Here is a 22,912-nt window from a genome sequence, read left to right on the forward strand (position 1 = left end):
GTGAGGTTGTGTTCTGGTCTTTATGTTTCCTTTTTCACTTGTCTCTTTTGAAAGGTATGTAGATGTTGTTTATTTCTATGTGCCTGTTGATGGCCAATTTGTCGGGAGAGCCAGGCTTCCAGGAACTCTCTGGCATTTTTCACTTAAGTTGGTCTAGGATAGGTGTCAGCAACCCGTGGCTTCAGAGCCGCATGCGGCTCTTTCGTCCCCCTGCTGTGGCTCCCTGTCAGCTGAACCCACCACTGACTGGCCGCGCCACTTGCCCTTGCCTCCCAGTCACTCCTCGCCTGCCCTGAGGGAGTAAGGGTGACAGTGGGGTATGGAGACTTGCTCCATATTCCAGAGTGAGGCGTGTCTCTGCCCCAAGACACTGGTCCAGCCTGGCTGTGGCCGATGTCGCTGCTTTCACCACCTCCATAGCCTGCCCGCTGCTTTCACAGCACAGTTAAATTTAGCATGCTTCACAATGGGGGAGATGGTGTCCCCCCCTCCTCATGGAGCCCATTATGACATGGAGCATTAGCTGCAGCCGGGCCAGGCCAGTGTCTCGGGGTGGAGAGCTTTTCAGGCCAGGCAAGGAGTGACTGGGAGGGGAGGGCGAGAGGCGGGACCAGCCGATGGTGGGTTCAGCCGACAGGGAGCTTATAGCAGGGGGACGAAAAGCTTCATTTATCTGGGAACCTGAAATGACTCTTGATTTAAATCATATAGTAAAAAGCACCCCAAAAAAGAAGAAAGAACAACAGTAAAAAAAAACAAAAAACCAACCCTCGCCTGTTTTTGGAAATGGTTCAAGAGGGAACACACACACACACACACACGAGAGAGAGAGACAGAGAGAGATGAGAGAGAGACAGAAAAAGAGAGGGAGAAAGAATGAGAGAGACAGAGAGAGGGAGGGAGAAAGAGAGAGATGACAGAGAGAAAGAGACAGGGAGTGAGAGAGACAGAGAGAGAGAGATACCTGTTTCCCCACAGAAAAGAAAGCACCGGGAGCCACAAAACCTGGGTAGGCGTGGCTGGGGGGAGTCATGTGACTGGGTGAGAGTGAGTGATATCGAGTTGGCCATGCCCACCCAGGTTTTGTGGCTCCCAGTGTTTTCTTTTCTGTGGGAAACGGGTCCAAATGGCTCTTTGAGTGTTTAAGGTTGCAGACTCCTGGTCTAGGATGGTCACAGTTTCCCAGTTGAAACTGTGGTTAAGTCTGTTCATAGGTTGTGAAATGATCAGGGTGGATAAAAATCAATGATTTTTTTTAAAAAATCAAAAAAATCAGATTTTTTTTATTTAAATCGGATTTTTTTTATTTTTATCTAATTTATTTTAATAAAAAACTTTGGGGGTAAAAATCTATTGTAAGATAGTTTTCTATTTAAGATACATAAATAATTTAGTTTATTCAGCATGAAATGGAGCTTAGTTATGTAGCATGAGGCTGTATATTCTGCAACACTGGGATTATCGGTGAGTCAACAGTGGGTCAAAGGAGTAGCAGAGATGACAGTTGCTCTTTAAAAATTATGATTTAAATCGAGTTGATTTAAATCAAGCCTTTTTACTAGTGATTTAAATCATGATTTAAATTGTGATTTAAATCAACTCGATTTAAATCAAATCCACCCTGGAAATGATGGAGTTCTCATTGTGTCTCATGGATGCGTTCTGCTAGTCTTTTGGTATCCTAGTTTGGGTAAGGAAATATCTGCAAGAAAACAGCCAAGCTCAGAAAGCACCAAGAAATCATTTCACCTCTGAGCTACAAATATTTTCCTTTATGACCTTAGCTAATTTAGTAATCACACCAGGCAATTATTTGCTAACTGACCATACTTTCACTGCTATGAACCAATAGAAATGAAATTGTAGCTGTAATTACTTCAAGAACTGCGCTATATTTATTTTTCTGTATAGCTGGGACTCAATGATGGGGATCATTATTGCAAATGCAGTTTCATATTAGTGGATTTTAATGAAGTGGATAGTGAAGTTGGAGATAGATATTGTCTGTTTTTTTATAATTAGACATAGAGTTTACATTTGCTGTAAACTATCAGTGTTATCTTGTCCCAAATCCAAAACCTTATCTGTCACCAAAGTATTTGACCTTCATGCTTGCCAGGCATTTTTCAATTTTTGAGCATGAGGCTGAACTTCTCAGTTCCTTAAATAAGAATAAGCAAATTTGTTAAATCTTCAAACTTATAATGAATTGCTAATTCTTATTTAAATAGGTACTGTATCATCTCAAGTAAATGTTATTGATAATTAGTTTGAATGCAGTTTAACATATAAAACAAAAAGAAGACCGGTTGAATATCAGGGAAAATATCCAGAAATCCTTTGTTGGTTAACTTTCAAGATTTCATGACCCTTTTATTAACTTAGATGGCTTAAAATCTAAAATAATGGTAGTGGTGGGATGTGATTTTTGTTTTTTCTGCACCATCTTATACTCTTAAATGGGGTTTTGGATAGCTTGCAGAGAAATGATGTGTTTTTCACCTTTCAGCCAAGAAAAATAGCTTTACTTCAGCTACTTTTCTGGTAACAGGAACAAATATTTCTTGCCAGGCACTAAAATCCACACAGTTCCTATCACTTTGACCTTCCAAAAAGCTTTAAAGAATTGGCTTTTCTCCCAAGCATTGGGATGGAGTAAGGCTGGAGCCCAGTGATTCTGACTGTTTATGCATAAGGGAGTGCTGCTTAGAGCGCCAGAAGTTGTTTTATGGATGCTGGTTTTCATTGCTTCTTTTATGTTTTTATTGCTGTTGGAGTGAGTTGCCCACAGTTATTGCTGTTCGGACAAGCAGGCATATGCCTCATAAATACATAAATATCATCTTAGAACTGAAACCTTGTGCAAACATAGTATCAATACTAACCACATTGTTAACCCTCTCCTTTGTCACTGTTAAAATTGCATCCTGTTTTATTTATTTATGTTTCATATTTCTAAACTGCTCATCTCTCTCAAAGAGGAGCTTTTTTGCTGTGCGCCAGTCTAGGGAGCAACATAGGTTATAATTCAATAATAGTACTACCAATATGTTTAGAAATAAAATACAATTAGTCCTGGATTTTATTTCAAATTTAAAAGTTTAGTTAAATGTTATCATTAAAGTGACCAGCATTTTCCAAGTTAGACTATATCAAAGAGCTTGTTATAGTTCCCTAAATATTTGGGTTAAAAAGAGGGGTGCTTCCAGCTCTTCTTCTAATTTGTGGAAAGCTAATCATAAAAAACAACAGACTATTCTTTCATTTTGTGTCTGTAGCACCTCCATGCCTTGCAAGGTATTACATCTAGACTTACATGAAAGGACTAAATTTAAATTATAAATTTAAATCACCATTTATAACCTTCCCAGCCAGGTTCCAACACAAAGTCAATGGGGAAACGCCAGATTCATTTAATGACCACATGCTTCACTTCAAAACTGCACTGACAAAAAAAGCCATAAATGGGGCAAAACTCATTTAATAACTGCCTTGATTAGCAATGGAAATTTGGGGCTCAATTATGGTCATTAAGTCAAGGACTACCTGTATGGCAAAATGGAATTTCTCTATAATATTTTTTTCCCCTTGGCAGGCCCAAGAGAACACTTTATAGTAAAAAATATGGAGTTGATCTCATCAGATACACTCATGCTGCCAACACGGTTGTATACAGTTCCAATAAAATAGATGGTAAGTGAGCCATTCTTCCTGATATTGCCTATGCATATTGGATGTTTTAACACTTTAATAAGTATTAAAGATTTAAGAAGACTGATTTTGATTGAAATTAATAGTGTATTCATTGAAGCTGTTACTTGATAATGTAATGTTTCTTAATTTTAAATCCTAATTTTAAAGCACTGTTTAAGGTAGTTTCCTGATCAGCTTTGAGTCAGAAGTAAACCAGAATGAAGTGCAAGCATACACTAGCAATTTAATATCAGTTAAAAAGAAGTTTCTCTATTCTTTTCTCTATTCTTTGAACAATTAACAAACTTTTTGTCAAGGAATAAATTGTACATTTAATGGGATGGCTTTTATTGCTTTAACTTGCAAACAAGAGAAACAGGCTACTTCTCTTTCCCGCTTCATCCAGACCATTAGATGACAGTAAATTATATACTTTATTGGAAGAGTGCATATCAGTAACAATGCAAATCATTGTCCTTTATCAAAGCAAACAAATATCCTCTTAAGCATATCAATCCCCATAGACCCGCTTATCCATTTAAGCAACAGTTTTTCACTTACTTTTATCCTTTCAAAGTTTCCCTTAAAAAGCTTTGTGTTTCTGCAAGTTCTTTTTGCCTAATTCAGCAATTTCTTCATTTACTCTGGAGTCCTTGTATACCTTTCATAGCAACAATAAACAACACGCAAATGTCATTAAGGCCTAAAATCCTTTACATGTTTGTATAAAGTCTGAAGTAGCACAAAGTAAAAATTTTAACTTGAAAATCTCTGCATTTTGAAAATTTACATCTAGTTGGCATGTCTTTTTCTTGCAGGGCCTCCTTTTCATATGTTTCCTCCTGATTCTTTGGTAACAACTAGTTTTCCATATGTTTTGCTTTTTCTAATTCCTTCATAGACAGCAGTTTTTACTTTTGGTTCATTGCTATCCTCAACTAATAAAATATTTGTTGAATTATTATTATTGAACAAATTTGTATTCTGCTACAATCATAAAACTGAGTGGCTTACAAACTACAGGGAGTTATAAAATAAACATAGGTCAATTGAACCCAGACCTAATTCATAACTTCAGGGCCCAAAGACCCTCTGGGAAAAAGAACCTCATTTTTTTTCAGAAAGTGGACAATATTGGAGATGGAAAAATCTCTATGTAGAGGTCTTTCCAGAGGGCCAGTCCCATCATGGAAAAACAAAACTTCTGGGTTTTTTCCCCTAACTTACCCCAAATAGGAGACAAACAGCTGCTTCTGGCATGATTTGAAGTGCTGAAACCAACTCTAGTGAGGAAACGCAGTCCTGCAAGTAACTACCATGTTTTCCCAAAAATAAGACCCTGTCTTATATTTTTTTGACTCCTGAAATAAGCGCTTGGCCTTATTGCCATGTGCTCAAAAGCCCGATTGGGCTTATTATCAGGGGATGTCTTATTTTGGGGGAAACAGGGTAGGTGTCAAGGAATAAATGGCTTTATAGGTAAAAACTAGCACTTTAAATTGTACCTGGAAGCTAATTGGAAACCAGTTAGAGACCTAAAAAAAACAGGTATACGGTAGTGGCCAAAATTGTGGAAACCTTTTGGGAAAAGTGTATTTTCTAAAACTAGCTAATAACACCACCTTTTTTTGGAGTAGTACCATAAAATTTAATCAAGAATGTAATGCAATAACTTTTATGAAGGATTTGCTATTAGAATAGCAATTACAAGCTGTTATAAAGAAGAAAAGAGAAACACACAGAAAAAACGAGATATACAAAAATTATCACGTCAGTTAATACTTAGTTGGGTAACCTTTAGCATGAATTACAATGTCTTTCCATGGAGTGAACCAAGTCCTTTAGTTCTGCAGCTGTTATAATGTGAAACCAAGATTGAATGATTGCTTCTATTAACTGGGTTTTATTGCTGGATCAACATTATTTAATGTTTTAAAAATTAAAAGCTTTAATAAAATATAGATTTATATAATTCTAGCTCAGTAACCAAGCCATGTTAATGACAGAGAAATTTCTGACCAGCAAGTCGGTCCCAGAGCGCACTGTAGATGTATCATATCTAATATATCACATTAGCAGTGAATGTGTATTGATGATGCCATATGGCTATTGGATGGAACATTTTAATGCATCTTTGTATGTAACTCATTTTTGTGCTTAATCTACATTATTTACTCTATGTTACTATTACTTTCCTGTTTGTATCACAAATTTATGAGACTGAGAAGCAAGGTCCAATCTGGCTCCGTCCCGGGACCCAAGGTTTTGTCTTCTGAGCTTTTGGACTTTTGCTGGAGCCCATCTTCAGGGAACTTCTCTCTAGAGAGACGTTTCCTGAAGATGGGCTCCAGCAAAAGTTCAGAAGATTAAAATTCTGGTTCGGGTGACCAACCAAAATTGGATCATGCAACATTATCCCTGGACACATATATTCGCCTTCTTTCACTGGGAATTAATTTCATATGCTGTAAAATGATACAGGTGAAATAATCCTGATCATATTATTTCTTTGCTTTCCAAATGCTTGATGTTAAAAAAAAGTATTTGAGAAGAGCAGTTATGTATGGTTATGTTATGTTATGTTATGTTATGTTATGTTATGTTATGTTATGTTATGTTATGTTATGTTATGTTATGTTATGTTATGTTATGTTATGTTAATCACTGTATTTAATACATAGTAATGGAAATATTTTGGCCATTTTTCTTATGAGAAAGCATACAGAAGAAACACAGATAAATTAATTTTCTTTTTTCCTGCTAGAAATTAGTGTGTCTGAATTATACCTTGAATGTGAACCAAGTCTATTCTAATACCATCCTTTATGAAGAATTCTTGATTTTTTAGCTTTTCTTCTGCTTACTGCACATTGCCTGGTTCCAGGCTGAGGTAGTAGTTTGTACAGTTTGAGGGTCTATGATACCACCCGGTACAGGAGATAACTGTACAGGCCACTGCCTTGCCTGGGGCAGAGCTTTACGACTACAAGAAGAGATTTCCTGCCCATGTTTGTTTGGTGCCAGGTAACAGTTGTTCTCTGGAAAGCACCAGTTTGTCTCAAATGCTTGTATATGTTGCAGATTTTCTTGTAGCTCTTTTGTTTGTGGAGAGTCGGCTCTTCAAACTTTTAGGTCTAATCTTGTTCATTCATGTTTCTCTGTAAAACTATGCCTTGGAATAAATGCTTGCTAATTCATCGGAAAATCCTGAAGCAGATTATTTCCACGAAATAGAAAAACTGCAGAAATATGAGCCTGCAGGCATAAATTGATATCATTTAGTTTATCTTTGAAGAAAGGAAAATTGATTTATTATCCTATAGGGAAAGTATACTTAATCTGTTGTACCAGCTGACTTATATATACTTTGAGACTTGATCACCTAATGGTAAATGTTTTTTTAAGAAAGTCCTATAATTTAGCAACCTTCCAATGCATTCAACCTGTATTTAATAATCATCTAAATTTAAATCAGTTAAGAAATGGTGCAATAAAATATTACACATTATTTTTGATTTCATATTCATGGTTTATAAATGCTACTAAATTATTTCCTTTTACATTGTTTATCTGCTTTATATTATAAGGTGTAATCAGTGTTTCATATACACATTTTTATAGCAATTACTGAGTTAGAAATGAATTCTGGTTCTGTATCTGTGGATATAGAAATAATGTATCTTTTTGAGCCAGATTCTTACAGAAAGTTACACTTTGTGACCGTATTGTTTACACCCACAATAGCTGATTGGTTTTACATGCCATGATTTATTTTCACTGTGATTTTATATGTGTTTAGTTCATATAAAATACCAAACCATATACCTGAATTCATACATAGCATAAATCTTTGTATGCGTGGGTGAACTAGAAACTGTGTTCATGGCTGAATGTGTGTGAACTTAAACACGGTAGTTAATTCCATTATTAAAATGTGAGATGTGCAAGTCAGGTAATATTAACAAAAGTTTTACTCTAATAAGCAAGCTGCATTAGAAAGTACTTTTATATAATGTTTGCCTTGTTGATGTTTCCATACAGATACTATCAGATACCTTTCTCTTCATGACAATAAATACATTAGATACTTTCCGGGACATAGCAAGAGGTAAGATGAGTAGAGTATACCATATAATTTTATATTGCTTTAACTATAGGAAGAATTAAACACATAAGAGTAATAACTAATCCACAATAGATTTTGTTCTGTTTTTACTTACATTGCCTAAATTTTCACCTTTTTTTGAAGAATAAAATATATATGGCATATGATGCAGACTACTTTGGCTATATTATTTTTTTTCTCTTCATTTCAGAGTTGTTGCTTTATCTATGTCTCCAGTGGATGATACCTTTATATCTGGCTCACTTGATAAGACTATCAGACTTTGGGATCTTCGGTCACCAAATTGTCAGGTAAACTTCTAAAAGTCCACATGAAGTATGTTAATGTACTTCAAGTGTTGTGTAGATTGTAGATTACAGACTTTATTTCTAGTGTAGTAATAGATATGAACAATAGACACACACACACACACACACACACACACACACACCCACCTCAAGCCTAAGTCTCGCGTATTGAAAAGTGCACTTTCTCTTAGGTGATTCTTAAGAAAAACAAATAGTTTTGAATAATTATAATAGTAATAGCAAAAATTAAAAGGATTCAAACCAAAATTAGTAACAATGTCCAAAGTAAAGTGTAAAGTAACAATTAATGGCTGGAGGAAAAAGGGAGGGGCTACCAAAATATCAATTGATCTATTCCTTTTAATTGTTTTTTCAAATTCCTTCAAATACACAAATATGCGTGTGTATTTATGTTTGTACTTTTGACTTTTTTGCCTGAATTTTTTAATTACCTAATAAAAAAGAAGCCCAAACATTTCAGTATATTTCTAGATCACATCCTTTTAACAAAAAGCAGTATTTCAGAAATGATTATTTTGCATTTCTGTTAGAGATGCTATCACTTTATTTAAATAGATTACTGTATTTTGATAAAAAGCAGTTGGAGAATTAATATAGATCCATCATGGATGCTTCTAACAAATCATGGCTTTAATTAATCATTGTTATTATTTAAATTTGCACCCTGCCCAACTCCCAATGACTCCGGGCAGCCCACAAGTACAACTATTCAAAACAAAATAAAAAATACAGTGAGAGACAAAAATAAAAGATGACAAGGATGACAAGTACCTAATAGAAATGAAAGTGACACAAACCTATACAACTCAAAGACTCAGGTGTACAGCACTGTGTTCAAATTCCTTTGAAACACCAATAGGTGGGATCAGTCAATCAGATTTTGGGGGGAAGCTCATTCCAGAGGACATGTGCTGCAGCAGAGAAATGCTGCTTCCAGAGTCCCAGCAGCTCATATTGCTTAATAGTCAAAGGAACTTGGAGATTGAATAAGCCAAGCAACTACCTATAGAAGACAGACAGTCCCTGAAGTAATTTGGCCCAACACCAAAAACGGCTTTATAGATCAATGCCTTGAGGAAAACAGGCAACTAGTGCAGCTCACAAAGGTGTGTGTGTTACTTACAACATTTATATAGTTGCTCATTTTATATTGAATTCTGGATGGATATATATGTGTGTGTGTGTGTATTCAAAATCTAGGGTCTGATGCATCCACAAGGAAAACCTGTATGCTCATTTGATCCAGAGGGGCTGATTTTTGCAGCTGGGGTCAATTCCGAAATGGTGAAACTTTATGATCTTCGCTCCTTTGATAAGGTAAATAATATGTAATGTTTAAATGCATTTTGAATATGGCATCTTTTCTGAGATGAAATTCCTAGGATTGTAGATTTAATATTCTGTTGTGGCTCCGTTACCTGAGCCTGTGTTATCGGCAGGAGAGGACTCCAAGAGTGAAGGAGAGGAGTTGGCAAGGCCTCCCTCTCCAGGACCCTCCTCTCTGGCAATGCCTTCGGTCTCCTCCGAAAGTCAAGAGATAGGCCCGGGGCCAAGCACGTCCACGCAGCCACAGGTGGACAGTAATGAGGAAGATGAGTCTTGGCTGGACCCTCAGCAGCGTCGCAGAGATAAGCGCACGCAGCAGAGGAAGAGGCGTGCCAGGGATTAGGCTGAGTCACTGGACCACACCCCACAGGGTATAAAAGAGGGTGTGGTGGTCGGTTCAGCTCTGTGACAAGCAAAAAACGGATATCGGACGACCTTCTTTGTATTTACTGGACTTTGTTGATTATTGTGTATTGGCTTTGTTCCCGGACGAAGGGAGAAACTCCCCCCTCGTGAGTAAAGAATACCTGGCAGCCAGCCACTGGGTTGCTGCCAATTCTGATACCGGATAAACTGTTGTCGGCTGAGTTCTTTAACTGTTGCCTGTCTGTGGGGGTGCGTGTGTGAGATGGGGACAGAACATATTCAGACATATAAAAGCAAAACATTAAACTCAGGATTTCTAGCATAAATAATTTTCAGGTATCCTTGGCAAGTTCTGTGGCCTAAGAAAATGAAAATTCCTTCCCAAGTCAGACACAGTCTGCCTAGTAAGGTATTCTTTGCAAAATGGTATGAACATCTGGAATAGTTTTGCTGCATGCCAACGTCTGTCTTTCTTTTTTGAAGGGTCCATTTGCTACCTTTAATATGCAATATGACCGAACCTGTGAGTGGACTGGCCTGAAGTTCAGCAATGATGGAAAACTTGTTCTTATTTCAACTAATGGAGGGATCATACGGCTCATCGATGCCTTTAAAGGAGCAGTTCTTCATACATTTACAGTGAGGGACATTTCTATATCTCCATACATGGTCTTTGTTTTGATTATTCTTTAAAATTAAGACAAAATTTATGGAATATTGAGTTAGCATTGCAGTTGAAGACACTTTTGTAGCTGAAAATAAGGATACTTAATTCATCAGGTTATTTTTGCTGACCCCTTTTTATTAAGTGAAAATTGAGGTTTGATGGTGCATCCCTTATGTAAAACTGAATCATTAAGCTGGAATATCTGAGAGTAACTTCTTAATTGAAAGAGATCTATTAGAATAAAGAGATGAAAAAATAATTAATAAAATAAAAAGCACTTTATAAAATCATGCTTTAGATTATATTTTAGCATCCTCCCATCCTCTTATACTTTTTTCAAGCCATGGAGTTAAAAAATAAATTATTCTAAATTTCACAACCATTTATAGATACAAGTATATATTCTCATTAATCATGACAAGAAGAAAAAGCTCCTGTTCTGTGGCTGATTCTGGATTTTTAAATAGTCCAGAGATAGTAACAATTTTTCCTCTCTTCAATTTTTAAATTTTCCTGGGGGAAATTATAGATGGTGTCCTTGTAATGTTGTTCAGATTTTTTTCCCATCAATTAAGGCTTAATTTGAGAGGTAGTTTGGCATAGTAGTTAAGGCACTTGGCCTAAAAATAGAATGTGAGTTCTAGGCCTCCCTTAGACATCAAAGCCAGCTGGATGACTTTGGGCCATCATTGCCTCTCTCATCCAGCCCACCTCACAGGACTGTTGTTGTGGGAAAAATAGGAGACAATAGGAATGCTTGCTGCCCTCAGTTGATCAATACAGGAAAATGGGCAATATAAAATGGTGATGATGACCTTCTGAGTGATGTCTTTTTCATTCTGTTTTCAGCCATAAACTCGTACACAAACTTTCCATAGATCCAGATCTTTCCAAGACTAATCCTAAATTTGGATTAACGGGCTAGCAATTGATTTTACTAAATGTGCTTGATATTGTACACCACCTTTGTGAGGGAGATGGGCAGTTAAGAAATATTTTGTGACTTATTTTGTACTGGCTTTTGAAGAATTAAATCTTCTAGAATAGGAGTGGATAACCTTGTGATAGCGTAGATGCATGTAGTATTTTAAGGAAAAAAAGTGTTGTTGGTGAACTCCATTATTGAATGGGCAGAGCGTGGTTTTCTCCTTCACTGGTAGTGGGCATTTTCCTTGGAGTAAACCTTTTCAAAAGCTTTCAGCAGACTTTTTATCTGTTTCTCTCCTGAAATGGCAAGGACAATGGTTGGAAGGGGCCTCTTGGGCACACTGACATTGCAAACCATTTTTTGTTTGAATTAGCTTTAACTTTTCTGTTATATTTTATGGTCACAATCTCACTGTTTTTTGTTATTGTTGTTCAGATGCTAAATTGTGTCTGACTCCATGGTCCATAGTACGGTAGGCCAACCTGTCCTCTACTGTCTCTTCAGAGTTTGCTCAAATTAATATTCATCTTTTTACAGGGATATAATAATAGCAAAGCTGTCACATTGGAAGCTTCATTCACTCCAGATTCTCAGTTTATAATGATTGGTAAGAGAGTTATATTTCCTATGTATATATCAGTGCAGCACCAATTATATAAAATAATTTCAGGGTCACTTCCATAAAGCATCCAAGTGGTTTGTATCTTTTGGGGAGGATTGTTTTATATGGTGCTTCATTTTTGCTACAATGTGTTATTTATTGCTATTTACTTGAGTTGCTTGATGAATCAGTCCTGATTCCGTTGATTCTGGTTAAAACTGCAGGATCAGAGGATGGGAAGATTCATGTCTGGAACGGAGAGACTGGAATGAAGGTAGCAGTGCTTGATGGGAAACACACAGGACCCATTACCTGTTTGCAATTCAACCCCAAGTTTATGACATTTGCCAGTGCATGCTCCAATATGGTAAGGAAACCTAAGTTGATTCAAATTTCTGAACAACTCAAGTCCTTCTGGATTGAGGGGACCTTGGTGTTTTCTGAGTTTGGTTGTTTTCTTGCAGATGTTTCATTACCCAACATCTGCAAGAAAACAACCAAGCTCAGAGAGCACCAAGGACCCCTCCTTTCAGACTTGACCTACAAATATTCTTTTATTGGTACATTCAGGATTGATTGTACTTAAATTAAAAAGATAAAGAGATTATTATCAATAATATATCACTTTTCTTTGTAATTCTTGTTAATTCTCTACATTATTTTGAAATTTTGAGACCATATTATTAATGATCTCACAAAATGACTACCATGGGGAGCTTGCCTATTTGTAAAAAAAGGCTTCCAAATTGAAAACAATGCAACAAAAACTTCCAGAGCAGGTATGGTTATTTCCAAAATATCTTTTTACCAGGAAGCAATCAGATGCATTTGTTTTCCACTAGTCTGTACACTCTTTGGCATGAGGCATCTAAGAGACAAGATAGTAATCATCAAATATCTGAAATAATGCTGAAGAAGGAATGGGTTTACTCTATATTGACCCAGAAGGAAGGACCAGAACCAACAGGTTAAAACTAAAAGAACTGTGGGTAAGCTAAATGACAGGAAGGACTTTCTGATTGCACAACATGTTAGCCAGTGGAACAAGCGAACACATAATATGGTGAGATCTCCTTTGCTCAAGGTTTTCTGTACAAAGTTGGTCAGAACCTCTAGCAGATCTGCGCTGGACAAGGGTTGGAATAGATGACCTCTAATGTCATCTACCTTATAATTCCATGGGTTATAACGGTATGGACAACCATGAGATAGTAGTGGAAAAGTGTAGAAAACTAGTCAGCATCCATTTTTGGCAACCCAGATATACTGCCCATATTCCACTTAATATCCCTAATCTTTTTTTCTAGGCAGACAGGGACATTTTCAAACAAAGCCACTGGGCTGCAGTCATTTTTATTTTCTGAAAATTCCTGTTAGGCTGGTTGAAGTCATTACTGCAACTAGAACGTGGATCTGGAGAAGTGGCAAAGTGGTGCTCATGGGATATCATTCTGCTACTTTGTTTTATATACATTACTAAAATGCCGTTTCTCCGATATTTAAAAAAGAAGCAATACTATAGCTCCATTTTTCTGTCACAAATGAATGTGTTATTTCTGTAAGGAAGACACACACACATATACACACGAGTCATACACAGGTTAGACAATAGACAATTATTTTTGTATACTTGGATGACACTCTGGGTAGGCAGAAAAATGTTTATTTTTCTATTTAAATAAATATTTTAAAAGAGTGATAAAACATACTCCAGATGATGACTATTCAGGTGGTAGAGCCTTCCTTTAGTATTATTTAAAAGCCCTGGTATATGGAAGGGTATCATTTTAAGAATCCCATTGGCCTATGCCAGTCAAGTAATGTGGATTGGAATAGTTGAAATAGAAAATGTTTGGCGCTCAGATTGATTTAAATAAACACCATGCGTTTTTATCCTACATATATGCATTTCGGTTTCTGTGCTATAACAAATTGGTATACTGAATTTGATTTTTTTTTACTTCTCCCAACACTTATTTAATAAAAACCAAAATAACTTATTTTAAAATACATTTGAGTTGTATTAATGGATCACATTCAAAATGTAATAGTGGTGTTGATGATAAAGATACTGCTATACACACACACACACACACACACACACACACACACACACACACACAACATTCTTCTAGCCTGTTTTTCCTCTGCCAAAAAGTTGCTTACAAATATACATTTACAAATACTCTTCGTTACTGAACTAGTCATGGTTGAAAAATGTGTAGGTACATTGTTTTAATCTTGTAGTATCACATTAAATCAATCACATTGTAGTATCAGAAAAGTCACTTAAAGACAGTCAGTGTTACCTGGGAACATATGAAGATTCTGACAAAGTAAAAACTCTGTATCACAGTTTAGAAACTGAATTTCTAAAGGGCCATGAATGCTGGTTGCCCATCGCTGTACACTCCTCCAGCCCTTCCTGCAGGAAGTACTAGCAACCTGAGTTACCTCTCTGATACTACTTCCCTATTAGTGATGGAGTACAAAAATATTGTCTCTGCACAGCTGCTGCATAATCATTTGGATAGCTGTTAAATAAAGGGCATAGGTGGCCATCACAATATAGCCAGGATTGCCTGCTGATGCAGTAGGTTAGTTTTTGGCATTGTTTTAAGACAAACCTTCTTGAACATTAACATTATTCTCTGTTTTTTATTCAGGCCTTTTGGTTGCCAACTATAGATGACTAATCTGAATTCATCACATCCAGTGGACAGTTTCCATACTGTATTGAAAGCAATGCAGTATTTATAAAGACAATAGTGAAAGTATTGGAATTGGGTCAGTTGGAGATGAATATTCCCATCAAGCACATTCTGCATGTATCTCCTTTTGTCAAGCTCTTTCCTGCATCTCCTACAAAGGATTTCTTCACGTGGCTATACAGTTCCTGCTTTGAACATATCTTCCAACATCAAATTGAAGCAGAACTATTACAGCTGAAATCAAATAGCAGCTTTGCTTTGGAGTACATTCGGAAAGAATTTTGCCAGTCCTTTGTCTTTGGAGCTGACTTGTAAACTCCTGGGATTTTGGATTTGGTTAAAAGTATACTTTCTAACATATTCTGCCCCATTTGAAATATCAGCAGTAACCATGCTGTGTACTCTTGTGCTATATAGATACCTTTGTGCCATACACACACACACACACACATTTATACAGAGAGATCAATTGCTAGGGGGACATTGTTAAAGATGTTTAGCCTTAAGTGCTCCAACAGGTTCTGAATCTTTAGGAAACCATACTGATCCTCTTTGTCATGGGCAGCTTCTGACATGAACAGATAATTGGGTGTTTGGGTAGAATGCCAAGCAATACAGAAGTCTCAGCTGGACTGGATGGAAATGCACTTCCTGTATCTCTTCCTTCAGTGTATCTTTGCAGATTTTTATAAATAACAGGGAAAGGGAGGAGAATGTGAAAGGGTCACTATTGTTTTTTTACTAGCAGGTATTAAAAAATAGTAACATTGGACCAACATAGTATTCTGGAATGAGTGTTAGTGTACTTCTCTTTCTAGGAGCATTCCAAGTTTCTATTCTTCCAAGTACAAATTTACATTCCACTCTTCACAATGCAAGTAGTACAACTCCTCCCTCTGCCTACACAGGGGATCGCCATTCATTAAGCACTGAGATATTCTGTACGTGGAAATTAGTCTTTTTCATTAGTGGGTTGGATGAAATTGTATAATTACCAGCTGATCTCAATTTTTATTTCTGCTGATAATTATACAATTTCATCCAAGCCGGTTTTTATTCCCTGCAGTAGAATGAAGGGCCCCGTTTTAACTTTCTCTAAGCATCCTTTCCAAGGCAGTAGAAAATTTAAATTCATGTTTTTAACTTCCTAAGATTTTAATTTTATAATATTGATGCTGCATTTCCTATACATGTTAATGGTGGTGTATCGGCTACCATAATCATCTTCACCTGATAACAATCTGTATACTTAAAAAACCGAATTTCATAGAAGCATAATTTCAATGCTTCATGCTCTCGTTTTCTTAATATTAAGATGCTGCTGCCTTTTCCATCCGTCAGAACATTTGGATAATATCAGCACTCTTCTTTAGTACATTTGGCTTTGCTCAGAAGTGTTCATATTCTATGGAGATGTTTGCATTATTGGTATTGTACTAAACCCTCCACGGAGTTGAGAGGCATGAGTCAGCCTGAGCAATATAATCAGGGAAGTTTGTTTTGGTGAATAAAAGAAGGGAATACCCTAGCTGACATTAAGTTGACTGTTGGATTCATATTTAAACTGGGTTTTGTGTTTCTGCTCAACAATTTATATCCCACAGTAAGATTTTTTCCTTAGTCAGCTAGCATCTAATAATACAGATAACTCCAGCTTAGGGAATTACTGTAGATACATCAATGTTCTACCTCTTGGCTTGTTCGTGAAAGATTTTGCAGGCCAATGAGCAGCAATTTTGGGACACAGGGCAGGATTGTTGTTCGCGGTGCCCTTTGCAACAATTAATTGCACAATACACTAAATTATATGTTCTTTTTTTATGGCCAGTTTTTACTAGATATCATTTAATCAACTTTAGACCTGTTCGTAATTTTAGCATTTCTTCAGTAACGCAAATCAATAGAAATGTCTTTTTAAGAAATGAATACACTTTTAAATACACTGCCCTTGACCTAGAATTGGTTTTCGTTTAACTGAGTAAAAGTTAATTTTTTACTGGGAATTGATTGTGGGATTGTTTTTTTTCTTTAGAAATGTTATCATTTGTAATCTGATTTTTTACATTATGCATTCTAATAACATACTGCATTTTTACATCTGTATTTGCAGCTTGAATATTTTTTTATAAATATTTCCAGTCAAGAATAAATTACAGTATTAGGTATAAGACAGGATTGCTCTCCTGTATAAATTGTTTTTTTATTATTCCTTTTTAATTTCATCTCTAAGCACATCCTTATGTGAAAATACATTGGTTGGCTATTTTATTACTATTTTAAAAGCATAAATAAAATCTGAAGCAACTCAAGATAGTAAGATAAATATGTAATTGCACCCAGTCTGTTTTCATATAATTGAAACCCTTTGGACATTGAAAATGCAATGTCATATTTTGACTAGCTTATGTATTTCCTTCTGCCTTAAATGTTTTTGGACAAAATGCCACTTTGTTTTTTTTTTTAAATGTCAATTTAGTATTAAGGGATTTAGCTAATTTACTGCCCAATTCCTCAAATATTCCTTGAAGTAAGTATAGTGTAATTCTCTCTGAAGATTGCTCTAGTGATCCTCTCCTCCCTCTGCTGTTTTGCCACTTTTCTGGTGGTTGCCATTGTAATATTGTAATCCAAAAGTGAAAGTGTCTCCATTGCAAGGGAGAAAGTAAAAGGAAAGCTTATCTCTTTTTTCCCATTTTATCTTCCAGTGCCCTTTCCAATTTGTTCAAAAGCACTTTCACAAAATAATCAAATAGCTTATCTTAAATTTTCTTACATTAGTTCCATGTTACGCTTTTTACAAAGTTTTTAAAAACTTTTTTCCCTTTTGTAATTCAGAACGATTGATTCACCAAGTTGAATTCTCTTATCCTGCTGCTCCAAAAATATCTCTATAAATGTAACTTAATTACATCCAAAATGTTTAAGAAATTATTGCATCAGTTATGAGCTTGATTGAAATCCTTCTATTCCCAGCCATTTACTCGTGACCCAACTACAACCACCTTAGTTTCTGCAGTCTGTTCACGAGGCGTAGCAATCCAGAGTGCAAGTGGACAATCTCACAATCTCTCCTTTATCTTGAAAGCCTGCTGATTAGATTTCTCTGGCCACCAATCTCCGCCGCAGTACCATCCCAGCGCCTTCAAGGATATTTAGTCCATGAATTTCTCATAGCAAAAAGCATCAAATCACCAAAATTGACTTTGTGCAAATGACCAAATTAAGGGAATTAGCATAGCAAGTAAAAATTATTGAATGTATTTGTCAATGACATGACTATAATTTCCAATGCAAAAGAACAAGAATGTGTCGGTCTTCAGCAAAAGCTTAGCAATTATTTTCAAAAAGTCCACAACAGTTGGCATTTATACACACCATAAACAAAAATATTTCCTATATCTTAGATCTTCCCCTTCAAATCTTAGGTAATTAGGAATTAACATATCAAATAATTGAAGCTATTCCATAATGATTATAGCCCTCTTTGGAGTTTTAAAAGATTTATGTAAACATTTTGAGTTGTGGTGCCCAAAATTGATTTCAAACCCTCTAAAAAAAATAAATGTTGACAAAATTCTAATTGTCAGAAACAAGCTTTATTCTGTTTTAAATCAACATATAATACCGTAAAAACATGCCACAAAAAATGGGACATCTCTTAAAAATATAGTAAACAGCCCAGCTGACATGAACCATGCCTTGAATTCCACCAAACAATGGTCTGAAATGTAAAATGCTCAATTTTGGAATAAGTCTCTCTTCTCCCCAATATATTAAGAATTTCAATAACTACCCAAATAATATGTTGAATTTGGAGAATGAATTTATTTCAAAATTTATTCTACATATTTCAATTCTGTTGAGAGCCAGTTTAGTCTAGTGGTTAAGGCAAGAGGCTAGAGAAAGCATGAGACCATGAATTCAAATTCCCCCATTGCCATAGCTGGGTGACCTGGGTCCAATTACACCCTCAGCCAAACTCACCTCAGGGTTACTGTTGTGGGGGAAATGGGAAGATGATGTGTTGGATTTGCTTGCTGCCTTGAGTTATTTGTAAAAATAATAAAAGATGGGCTACAAAAAACATACTTGAAATGTATTATGGCAAGTCTGCTACAGGACTAAAAGAAACCAGGAACTTAAGAGAAAGGAACAATTGGGTTTTTAGTTATTTAAAAATAAATATTGAAATTAAAGATGTTTGTGAATCTCTATGGCAGCTTCAAGCATTTTTATCAGTATTAATAAAGGAATTATATTTTAAACTTCAACATCAGTGGCATCAAGCTCCCATATAACTTATCAACATTCCGTGATATCCTGGTGAAGCTGACAGTCAAAGGGAACATTCTTTCATCTTTGGTAGGAATGCAATAAAGTATTGGAATTTTGGAAGAATGTGTTTAAAGAAATATGTAACTAAACAGAAGATTCAATTGCTATGCATATTTGATAGATTAAAAACCACAAAGTAAAAAACATTAACATTTTTGTCAAGAGCAGCTGAATTGGCTAGCTAAACAATGGGAATACCTGGAAAATATTTCAGTGGAGAGATGAAAAGATAATATCTGGTATATATATCTTTATTTGAAAAAGTATCTGATAAAATCATTTCTGTGACAAGCCAAAGTAATGAAACATTTTCTAATGAATCATGGAATGTCACTATAAGACAATCATTCTGGAAATAGCTTATATCAAACACTATGGGCATATAAAAATGTACCAGTACTGTGTAATACTTTAAAACTGCACTTAAATCTAATAAAAAATAAATATAAAATGACCTTGCTATTTCAAATAAATGAGACAAATTCTGCTGGCACGTATTTTATTGAAAATAAAGTTATTTTAAGATATTAAATATATATATTCTTTATGTTTGATATTAAATCCATGCTTATACTATTACATTTTAATATGCAGGTAAGTTTTATATATAAATACAGTCACACACATAAAATACAAAGATAACCTGAACTACAATAAAAATGGTTCTCAAAAGCCCAAATCAGCATGTTGTCTTGACAGATTCAGCCTGAAGTCAAACAATGAAGGTAGTAACATTTTAATAGGGTGATACTCCTTAATGTCCTGCAGTTCAGATTTTTGAGCAACTTTAAGACAGATCTTTGCTAATGGCTTTGTATAGCAATATGTTTTACTACTATTTTTAATATATTTTGTATTGCTGAGGAAACTCTGGATATTACATAAAATTTTAGGCTGCAATACAAAAATTTTCTTCATCTTAATAAAAGCATTATGTATTACTAAGCACATGCTAATCCTTCCATATTTAGATAATGAATAGAGAAAGCTAAAACTTATTTTCTTAAATACTAAATTAGCATTTATGATAAGTTAGCAATTTGTAAAACCAAGGAAAACAAGATTAGTGTGAAACAAAGTCAATGACCTTTTCTGACTTAAAGCATCACCACCAGATGGATTCATAACTGGCTGATCAACCACACCCAATATATAGTCCTTAATGGAACTACATGTACATCGAGGGAAGTATGCAGTGGGGTACCCCAAGGCTCTGTCTTAGGCCCAGTACTCTTAATATCTTCATCAATGACTCAGATGAGGGGATAGAAGGGGTACTCATCAAATTTGTAGATGCCACCAAACTAGCAGGAATAGCCAACGCTCCAGAAGATGGGCTCAAGATACAGAAGGATCTCAACATACTTGACATCCCATCTAACATAATGAAATTAATTGTTGAGAAAAGTAAGGTTCTACACTTAGGCAAGAAAACCCAAATGCCCGTATATAGTATAGATGGTACCTGGCTCAATAGTAGTAACTGCAAGAGGGATCTTGGAGTCACTTAAATATGAAGCAGCAGTGTGCTGCAACTGCCAAAAAAGCCAACGAATCCTAGGCTGCATCAATACAAGGATAGAATCAAGACCACATGGAGTGTTAGTAGCACTTTATAATGCCTTGGTAAGACCACCCTTGGAATATTGCATCCAGTTATAAATAAGATATTGAGACTCTAGAAAAAGTGCAGAGAAGAGCAACCAAGATGATTATGTCCAGAGGCAAAAACATATGAAGAACAGTTGCAGGAACTGGGTATGTCTAGTTTAATGAAAAGAAGGACATGATAGCAGTGTTCCGATATCTCAGGGGCTGCCACAAAGATGAGGGAGTCAACCTATTCTCCTAGCACCTGAAGGCTGGACAAGAAGCAATGGGTGGAAATTAATCAAGGAGAGAAGCAACCTAGAAGTGAGGAGAAATTTCCTGACAGAACAATCAGTGGAACAACTTGCCTTCAGAAGTTGTGGGTGCTACAACACTGGAGGTTTTTAAGAAGAGATTGGACAACCATGTGTCTGGATTTCCTGCTTGAGCTAGAAAGTCTCCAAGGTCTCTTCCAATTCTGTTATTCTGCTTTCAAAGTCTGGACTTGCGTTTTTCAGCAACTATATGTTTTGATACAGTTCCATTACCATCTGAAAGGCAATTGTGCCTCCTCTAGCAGCAGATTGTTTAGTATTCATTCTCGTTATACAATGGAATTGCAAATACAGAAATGTCATCATAAGAAGCAGGCTCTTTACTGTCCTTAATCCAGTAATAGCCATCCTCCTTCCCTCTTGCTTTCTGCACAAGCAGTTTGGCCAATTCTGAAAACCTGTGAAAATAATACTGGGTTTTATGCAGTGCAGTTATAAATAATCCTAAAGAAATAATTAAAAAAGAAATGGCATAATGTTCATGAATGGTATAAATCAGGGGTGAAATTCAGCTGGTTCTATCCGGCTCGGGCGAACCAGTAGTGGCGACTGCGGGAGGCTCCACCCACCCGTGCGGACGTCATGATGTCGCTTTTTTGTGACAGTTTAAGCCTCTGCGCATGCGCAGAAGGCTTTGCGCATGTGTAGATGATTGCACGAGCGAAGCGAGCTCATGTGCAGCATGTGCACATTTGCAAACCGGTAGGGAAGGTAAGTGAATTTCACCCCAGGTATAAATACTGTACAATATATTCTATGAACTAACCATTTTGACTGAAATTCAGAAAACTAATTTATATCAGGCTGGAGACAAAAACATTCTAAATGCTATGACTGGCTTTTCTTAACATACAGACATTCTATTTCTCTTGGAACAGACAAGGTAAGGAGGAAAGTGAAAGTGAAACTACAGATATTTACAAGGGCCTTAAGCTTAGACAGCAACCATTTTTGTCTTTCCCAAAGACAGGGCAGCAGGCTGTGTGAATTATCCAAGTGTTCCAGAAATGTTTTTGAAGCTTTATTCTATATTTAGATACAAAAATTGTGTTGATTACTTGAGCATGTGTGTTCTTCGTGCATATGCTTGCTGGTAAATGTTCAGGTTGCCTTACGAATGGAAAAAATATATAGTTTGCTAACCACTGTTGTCTGACAGGCTGCCAATAGAAAAATATGCATTGTACTTATGCATTGTGACTGCTTAACCCAAACACCTGAAAATACATTTTTGCTGTTATATTATTGATGGATTGTTGTTTTTTTACCAACAAAGACTGAAAATAATGTGTAACCATGTTTATGTTTTGCTGTGGAAAATTTTAATACAATTCCCATGTCTAACTTTTTATTCTAGAATGGGAAGTAGATAGCAGTCATTATAGACTGTCATCTTATGTCATTTATGAACCTAGATTTAAAAATGAATTGGCAATGTTCTGAGTCCCTGGTTCCCATTTGTGGGTCTTCTCATTTGTGGATCATATATAACAGGGTTGTCAAACTGGATTTCTTCGAGGGCCGGATCAGCATTGTAGTTCTTCTCCACGGGCTGCCGGGGGAGGGGAAGCAGAGGGGACGCCTCCTGCAGCACTTTGCCAGCCAAAATACAGTGCGGGCGGGGGGGCAAGCGTGCCCCCCTGCACCTCTTTTTTGGCCTCCAGCAGCATTCTGCCAGCCAAAGACGGGCATCGAGGGGCCTCATGAGGCCTTCACACGACCAATTTTTGGTTGGCAGAGTGCTGCTGGAGGCCAGGGAGGCCAAAAATGGGCTGCGTGGGGGCTCCACGCGGATCATTTTGGTTGGCAGAGGCACCGCGGGCCAGTCCTTTGATATTTTAAGGCCGGCCCCACGGGCCAGATTTAAACACCCCACAGGCCGAATCTGGCCTGCAGGCCTTGAGTTTGACACCCCTGTTTTATAAC

The 22,912-nt window shown here is 36.4% G+C and overlaps 2 protein-coding genes across 2 annotated transcripts in view; one reads left to right on the plus strand and one right to left on the minus strand.

Moving 5' to 3' along the window:
* The window catches only part of WDR82 (WD repeat domain 82), a 19,628-nt gene extending 2,461 nt beyond the window's left edge, over nucleotides 1-17,167 (plus strand). Inside the window, exons 2-9 of the mRNA XM_034439522.3 lie at nucleotides 3,596-3,693; nucleotides 7,735-7,801; nucleotides 8,010-8,109; nucleotides 9,328-9,444; nucleotides 10,303-10,458; nucleotides 11,952-12,021; nucleotides 12,240-12,382; nucleotides 14,682-17,167. Of these exons, the coding sequence (XP_034295413.1) occupies nucleotides 3,596-3,693; nucleotides 7,735-7,801; nucleotides 8,010-8,109; nucleotides 9,328-9,444; nucleotides 10,303-10,458; nucleotides 11,952-12,021; nucleotides 12,240-12,382; nucleotides 14,682-14,711 (781 nt within the window). The 3' untranslated portion in view covers nucleotides 14,712-17,167. The remainder of the gene's footprint in view (nucleotides 1-3,595; nucleotides 3,694-7,734; nucleotides 7,802-8,009; nucleotides 8,110-9,327; nucleotides 9,445-10,302; nucleotides 10,459-11,951; nucleotides 12,022-12,239; nucleotides 12,383-14,681) is intronic.
* The window catches only part of PPM1M (protein phosphatase, Mg2+/Mn2+ dependent 1M), a 25,253-nt gene continuing 18,075 nt past the window's right edge, over nucleotides 15,735-22,912 (minus strand). The window contains exon 10 of the mRNA XM_034439486.3: nucleotides 15,735-21,384. Within this exon, the coding sequence (XP_034295377.1) occupies nucleotides 21,240-21,384 (145 nt within the window). The 3' untranslated portion in view covers nucleotides 15,735-21,239. The remainder of the gene's footprint in view (nucleotides 21,385-22,912) is intronic.

Source organism: Pantherophis guttatus, chromosome 2 (assembly GCF_059756535.1).
Source record: "Pantherophis guttatus breed Tessera chromosome 2, ASM5975653v1, whole genome shotgun sequence".
Lineage (NCBI taxonomy): Eukaryota > Metazoa > Chordata > Lepidosauria > Squamata > Colubridae > Pantherophis > Pantherophis guttatus.